General features: G+C 52.9%; 1 protein-coding gene across 7 annotated transcripts in view; it reads left to right on the top strand.

Annotated features, from left to right (window-relative positions):
- palmdb (palmdelphin b) overlaps window positions 1-8,087 on the top strand; it is a 28,819-nt gene that overhangs the window by 18,781 nt on the left and 1,951 nt on the right. For 6 of the 7 annotated variants that reach the window (XM_060045436.1, XM_060045438.1, XM_060045439.1 and 3 more), the window contains 2 exons: window positions 4,760-7,232; window positions 7,503-7,594. In XM_060045436.1, the coding sequence (XP_059901419.1) occupies window positions 4,760-7,232; window positions 7,503-7,594 (2,565 nt within the window). The remainder of the gene's footprint in view (window positions 1-4,759; window positions 7,233-7,502; window positions 7,595-8,087) is intronic. The other variant, XM_060045440.1, reaches the window with a different exon arrangement.

The raw sequence follows: 8,087 nt of genomic DNA, 5'->3' as shown, positions 1-8,087 counted from the left end.
TGTGAGCAAGAGATCTGCCATGATGAAAGGGATCGAAAGCATGTGAGCGGTTTGAGAGAGAGAGAGAGAGAGAGAGAGAGAGAGAGAGAGAGAGAGAGAGAGAGAGAGAGAGAGAGAGAGAGAGAGAGAGAGAGAGAGAGAGAGAGAGAGAGAGAGAGAGAGAGAGAGAGACTCAGACTCAGACTCAGACTCATGAGCGTTCAGCCTTCACAGCCTTACGTCCTTTACAGACACAAGCATGTGAAAAGGATAAGCTTGAATATTGCCATTTATTTCTTGAAACAATGTGTCCCCATGAAGGTTTCCCATTTGAGTACCCATACACAGGGCTGGTAAACTGGTCTGGTGTTGAGAGCTGTGGCACTGATTGGCTGAGTGGCCTCAGGGCTCCCATCTCCATCAGCAACCTCATTCTAATGACATATCCTCTAATACCTCCACACACACACACACACACACACACACACACACACACACACACACACACACACACACACACACACACACACACACACACACACACACACACACACACACACACACACACACACACACACAAACTGGCAGGATGTGTGTGCATGAAGAAGGTTTGGGCTTTGCACATGTTTCCATTCATGAGCCTGGACATGCAGCAATAGCCTGGACCTAGCAGCATTACCCTGGACCTAGCAGCATTAGCCTGGACTTAGCAGCATTAGCCTGCAGTGGGTTTGGATATGATCTCCCTTTTGATGCTGTACTGCAGGCTAGTGGTAGGTACAGCTTTACAGCTTAGCTAGGTGCTAATGAATGGCTAAACAGTGTTGCTTGCCATTAAAGGACAATTCCGTTTTTTTTAACATTGAGCCCCCTTTCTGTTTTGTCTAGGATGAAATAGAGTTGTTAACACCAAACTTTTGAATATTGGTCCTGTCTCGAGTATTTGGCTAATTTCGAATTGCCCCTGCCTGCTTCACAATGACTGGCTATGGGCATTCACAAACACCCCTGAACGTTTGTTTTCAGATATGTGAAACTCATCGAGTGGATAGTGGTGTTCGTTGATGTTCCTCATCAAGTATTGTAGCGAAATACAGTTTCCGTCGTGTTTTATTTGGCATTTTGTAAATCTGCATTTTTTTAAATGAAACAGAGACCTGAACCGGAAACGGAAATGGAGAGTGGATGTAGTCTTTTCACTTGGTTTTCCGTATCAACAGTAGGGCTAGAACCGAGCGAAAAGACTACAACCACCCCACCTTTCCGTTTCTGGTAGGGAAACGGAAAGCTCCACATTAATCAGCTATCGACACATTAATCAGCTATCGACCTGTTTCTCCTTACCCTTGGAAGTTATTTAATTGGATCAAGGCTGAGGCTCACTGCGATGATTAACTACAGATATGTATTACAGAACTACAAGAGCTTCCTGACATAACATGATGCTCTCTGTTATGTATTACAGAACTGAAAGAGTCTCCTAACATTATATTACACTGTCTGTTATGTATTACAGAACTACAAGATACTCCTAACAGAACATGATACTGTCTTTATACATTTTGTCTCCTTAATGTGATGGATATATTGATGATGCGTATCACGGTACAGAAGAAGGACCATGGAGGCTGGGTTGAGGCTGGGTAGAGGGTTTGGTTGGAGGCTGTGTGGTGCCTGGTCCGGGTGAGTTGGAGGAGACTGAAGCTACAGCTGAGCTCAGCACTAAGTACCAGTTCTGGTTGCCATGGCACTGAAACTGTCATTGCAGACTGAGATTCAGTAGCTGTGTGTGTGTGTGTGTGTGTGTGTGTGTGTGTGTGTGTGTGTGTGTGTGTGTGTGTGTGTGTGTGTGTGTGTGTGTGTGTGTGTGTGTGTGTGTGTGTGTGTGTGTGTGTGTGTGTGTGTGTGGTAAGGGAACAAGATGTCCCCTCCACATTTTGAAAGGCATATTTGTCACGTGGTGATTTAGACATCCATACCCTTCATCAAGTCACTCAAACATGACAGGGCATAATACAGTAAGAGGGTGGACTAGATGAAAGTTGAAAGGGTTGAAAGGATAAAGAAGTCTTTTTGATAGTGTGTTCCCATCTTCTGAGAGGAGTGAGACATATACACACGAGAAGAGGGGCAGATAAACACCAGAGAAGTGAGACAGATATACACCAGAGGAGTGAGACAGATACACACCAGAGGAGCGAGACAGATACACACCAGAGGAGCGAGACAGATACACACCAGAGGAGCGAGACAGATACACACCAGAGGAGCGAGACAGATACACACCAGAGGAGCGAGACAGATACACACCAGAGGAGCGAGACAGATACACACCAGAGGAGCGAGACAGATACACACCAGAGGAGCGAGACAGATACACACCAGAGGAGTGAGACAGATACACACCAGAGGAGTGAGACAGATACACACCAGAGGAATGAGACAGATACACACCAGAGGAATGAGACAGATACACACCAGAGGAGTGAGACAGATACACACCAGAGGAGTGAGACAGATACACACCAGAGGAGTGAGACAGATACACACCAGAGGAGTGAGACAGATGCACACCAGAGGAGTGAGACAGATAGAGGAGAGACAGACTCTATATAGAGAGGGGTAATTAAAGGCGTTATTTCCAGTGACAGCTGACCCCTATCTATCAGCCCCCCCCCCCCCCCAACCAGAGCCCTATCACAGAGGCGCTGGTGAAGCGGTGCTGATGCAGCGCCCGGTTGCCCCCCCCCTCAGACCTGTGGGCGGAGGGGGGGGGGGGGGGGCAGATACACTCCGCTCTCAGAGATAATCAGTGAGGGACACAAAGTCGTCAGGAATGGAGTGGAAATCTCACTAAATATAGTGAGAGGGACGAGGTAGAGTCTCCATCCCTGCTGAGTCCACCACGGGGAGGGCTCTGAGGGACAGAAGGCAATATGTCCAAATCGACCTCACCATGGTAGAGTCAGGATACAACAGACTGCGTAGGATTAGGAGGTTGTGTGTGTCGGTGGGCTTGCAGATATTGGTGAACGGGAAAAAAGCCAGGCTAAGCTTCTGTAAAGCCACTGGCCAACACTGGCCAGACGGCATGACCTCATACCAGACCGGTTCACACAGGACCTCAGACCAGAACGGTCCACACAGGACCTCAGACCAGAACGGTCCACACAGGACCTCAGACCAGAACGGTCCACACAGGACCTCAGACCAGAACGGTCCACACAGGACCTCAGACCAGAACGGTCCACACAGGACCTCAGACCAGAACGGTCCACACAGGACCTCAGACCAGAACGGTCCACACAGGACCTCAGACCAGAACGGTCCACACAGGACCTCAGACCAGAACGGTCCACACAGGACCTCAGACCAGAACGGTCCACAGCCGTTATGTACAGGTTGTAAACCTGTATGCCTATGTTATGTACAGGTTGTACATATGTAGGCCTGTTTGGATGTAGGCGTACTAAAGAGTTGCTTTGACCACCAGAGTGTTCTCTGAGATCGAGCCGTGAGTACGTGTGATGCCAGACCTCGCAGCCCAGTCAGGAAACAGTTTGCCTCTTGCTTTGTGTGGCTGTGTGTGGTTGTGTGTAGTTGTGTGTGGCTGTGTGATGTTGTGTGTAGTTGTGTGCGGTTGTGCATAGTTGTATGGAGTTGTGTGCGGCTGTGTGTAGTTAGGTGTGGTTGTGCGTAATTGTGTGTGGTTGTCTGTGGCTGTGTGCGCCTGTGTGTGGTTGCGTGTGTGTCCTTGAGTGAGCGTTTCAGCTCCCCCGCCCTCCACACCCCCCCCGCTCCTTATCACGGAGAGCAATTCAGCGAGCGGTGATCAGGCTAGGGCCCGTGTGTACGTGTGATAACATTTGTACGTGTGTAGCTTTGTGTGTCTGTCTGCTGTGCGTGTGCGCATGTGTGCGTGCATGTGTGTGTCTGTGTTGCACTCGTGTGCCTGTTGCCTGTGTGTGTTGCATGCCTGTATGTGTGTTGCACGGGCGTGTGCGTGTCTCATCTACAGGGTCTCTAGAGGGTGCGTGGGTTGGTCTTGTGTAGCAGCACTCAGCCGCCGGACTGAGTCGTATTAAAGCACCGCAGCTCATCAGGGGAAATACTTTAGGCTGCACGGCAGTAGTAAACAAAGACTGTTGAGTAGAACGAGTGATATAACGTGATGCTGTCCTCCACATGAATGGATGAGGCTCCAATGGGAGCACTGAGGCACTATTAAAACATCACCTCGCTGGAATAACACAGTAGTCTGCTCTCAGTCATACTACTCACCTGTGGTTCTATTTAAAATAATGCAAACAGGGATGTAAAATCATCAAATATGAATGATTCTGATAATAGCAGGGCCTCGATCATGCATCTCAATCATGTGGTGCTGTTTCTCAAATCAGTGGATGTCCTTTCTGATGTCAAACTAAATGGTGTTTCAAGTATCAGCACACAAACATTTGTGTGCTACAGGATTCAGTCGGGACTCCTTCACACACAACACACAGTTCCCCGGGACCGTAGTAGCCTGGTTGGTTTAATGAGGAGAACCGACACGTTCTATTTGAGGAACGCAGCCAGAACTTTATCCGTCACTGGGGAAATAACAGGCGAGTGGAGTGTAGGTGGGAATTCATAATTAAGATGATTTTCAGTTTTCTGCTGAACGGAGGCATCCAGTTCCCTTTGCAAAAGGCTGCAGACTCAGCGATAATTCATTCAGCTGAGCTGCTACCTCGCTCCCCGTCTCACACGTGAACGTATTCCTTTTCCTCCTTTGCAGGACGCCAACACCGGAGAGAGAGAGCTGGATGGGCACCAAGCGACGGGAGGCTGCAGTAGCCCTGAGAACACCGACCTGAACGGCACCAGCTACTTCACAGACACGGTCGCCATGGAAACGGCCGAACACTCAGACACTGCAGCGCCGGCAGATCGCGAGGTGGAACTCGCCACGGGCGCCGTGGATGGAGGAGAGATGCGGGTGAGCCCGGGCGACGAGCAGGAACAGATCCGTGCGGAGACGGATCCGACGGACGCCGCCGGAGAAGACCTGCTGGACCTCTTCCCCGACCCGCCCCCCGACGCCATGGAGCTTGAAGACCCAGAGGACGAGGAGAGCGGTCTTTGTGGCGACACAACGAGTCTGGACCACAAGGACTCCCCCTGTCCCGGGACAGGACACGACGAGCTCAACAGGAACGAGTCCATCGCCTCGTCTGTGTCCGACACGCTGTCCAGCGCCGACAGCGTCTATGAGAACGAGGCTCACCGTAAGAGACCAGACCCCCAGGAGCCGGAACCAGAGCCCAGCCCTGGAGAGGACCTGCCCCCTGGACCTCAAGACCAGGAGGACCTTCTCCCTGGAACCCAAGACCTGGAGGACCTGCTCCCTGGACTCGAAGACCAGGAGGACCTGCCCCCTGCCCCCCTAGACCTGGAGGACTTGCCCCCTGCACCCCTAGACCAGGAGGACCTGCCCCCTGGACCACAAGACCAAGAGGACCAAGACCAAGAGGACCTGCCACCTGGACCCCTAGACCAAGAGGACCACGACCAGGAGGACCTGCTCCCTGGACCCCCAGACAAGGAGGACCAAGACCAAGAGGACCTGCCACCTGGACCCCTAGACATGGAGGACAAAGACCGGGAGGACCTGCTCCCTGAACCCCTAGACCAGGAGGACCTGCTCCCTGAACCCCTAGACCAGGAGGACCTGCTCCCTGAACCCCTAGACCAGGAGGACCTGCTCCCTGAACCCCTAGACCAGGAGGACCAAGACCAGCTCGCCCCTGAAACCCGAGAGGACCCCGTGAGTCCCGACTTCCCGTTAGATGCTCCGACCGGGGAGGCAGAGGATTCGAACCTGGGTCATTACATCAACGAAGATGCCCTGTCCGACGCCTCCAATGAGCCCTACCACGAGCTGGAGGCCGACGAGTGCCTGAGGGTGGAGATCGCCGTGGCCTCGTCCGACAGCGACACGGACGAAAAGTGGAGGGCGATCTTCTCCTCTTCCATCAACAGAGAGGACGATGACTCGTACCTGGACGGCCTCCAGCTGAGCGCCCAGGAGCTCTTTGTGCAGAAGGTAGAGGTGAGCGACGCTGAGGAAGAGGAAGACCACGCTCCGACGGAGGAAACCCCCTTTGAGGAAGAGCCGGACGACGAGGTGCTGGAGCAGCCCATCGACGTGGTGTCCTTCTCTTCTCCCTCCCAGGAGGTCCTGTACAACCCCTTGTCCCAGCCGGGACTGTGCAAAATCTCAGAGGACGACGGCGAAAACGGAAAGGACCCTTTCAACCGCGGCCACCTCCTGCCCTCCCCACCTCTGAGCGCCGACCACACCAAGAAGCTGCCCAAGGACTTCTGTGTGATCCAGGAGACCAAGAGCGAGAACGTCAGCAACGAGCACGTGGACTTCCAGGTGGCTCGCAAACAATGGCTGGAGATGGAGGAGCAGAGCAAGAAGCAGATCGTGTCGCCCACCGCCAAGACGCCCACCCTCCAGGGCAGCCACAGCTTCATGTACACGCCCGTCCGCAACGTGGAGAGGCCTCAGAGGAGGGAGCACTCCCTGGAGAACCTGAGCCTGGTCGGAGACTACCCCCTGACCCAGTTCAGCCCCTGCTCCGAGGACTCCGGTCTGGACGACCTGAGCTACCGGTCCCCCTTCGAGGACCCGGAGACCCCGGTGGAGAGGGAGGTCCGCGCGGCCTTGGAGCGGGACGACCACTTGAGGAAGGGGAGGGGCTTCTCCAAGATGGGCAAGTCGACGGACTGCGCCCCGTCGCGGGGTCTCCCCCGGTCCATCAGCACGCCGCTGACGCCCTCTTTCGTCATCACCTCCTCGCCCTCCAAGGGGTCCCGGAGTCACGAGCTGGCGGCCAACAACGTCATCATCCTGGAGCCCGGGGACGACTTCCCCGGCGGGCAGAACCACACGGCCTGGGACCAGGTGGGCGACTCCAACCTGATCATCCTGGAGACCTCCAACCTTATCATCCGCAGCGCCTCCGAGTTCTGCCTGAGCCAGGTCCGCGAGCCGCAGTCCCAGGAGAAGAGCTTCCTCAACAACCCCTTCTTCAAGCTGCGCTCCCGGAGCTCCGTGTCCCTGGTGGACGAGGAGATCCGCGTGGTGAAGCAGAGGGAAGAGGAGCTCCGCAAGGAGAGGGCCAGCGCGTACGGCAAGGACCGCTTCGGCTCCAGCGTCACGTCGCCCAATCAGATGGACAGCCTCGCCTTCAGTAACACAGGTATGGAGCTCCGGCATCTCTGCAAGAACGCGTAGAGTTCTACTGTTTTACTGCACTGTTCAAATCTTTTTCTGCCTTTTATTTGCCCACCAACTCCAGAGTTTTATTTAGTTGGCACTCGTTATTTAGTTTGGAATAAAAGTTGTGGCTGCGGTAAAAGTGGAGCAAATCTGATGACGGTAGTGAAAGAGTTACGTAGTGCGGATTCAACAGACTTCAAACAGTTTGTTATCGCCATGTTCATGCCAGAATGTGTTTTTTCTCTCACAGTTGACGTTCCAGAGAAATGCAAATCGTCCCCCTCATCACCGATGAAGACCGCCTATAGAATGGACCGCGCCGTTTTGTCCTGCGACCACAGGGTAAGACTCTCTCACTCTCAACCAGTAAGGACAGTTAGACCCATAGACCCTTACGGGCATCTATAGCTGTAGCAGAAAGAAAGTACAAGCTGACTCCGTAACGGTTAAAGGGGGCATATTATACCAACAGGTGTGACGCCTCGTTTCCACATACGTACATTCTCGTATGCGATCCAACCGTCTCCGACCGAAAGTCCATTCATTCCTATGTGATTCTCCGTAATCTCAGTTTTTCCTCCGAGACTCCTCCCCTCCGTAAAATTTCTGTCCGGTATGTCCGTAATATACGTTCAAAAAGTTTAACTTTCGCCGTCGTTTTACGGAGATACCGTATGAGAGTTTTTATGTTTTTCACAAAACAGGCCAAACTCCTCGCCGATCTCTTTCCAAGCCTGGTTGGTTTTGTTTTTATCTCTGTATATGACATGTATGTCGATCCTCATGTTCCAAAGTACCGGTCTCCTAAAACTGCCATTATCATACGTTCCCCCAT

The sequence above is a fragment of the Gadus macrocephalus genome, chromosome 23 (assembly GCF_031168955.1).
Source record: "Gadus macrocephalus chromosome 23, ASM3116895v1".
Lineage (NCBI taxonomy): Eukaryota > Metazoa > Chordata > Actinopteri > Gadiformes > Gadidae > Gadus > Gadus macrocephalus.
The sequence above is the reverse complement of the archived record's forward strand: the minus strand, read 5'-3'. Positions and strand labels throughout refer to the sequence as shown.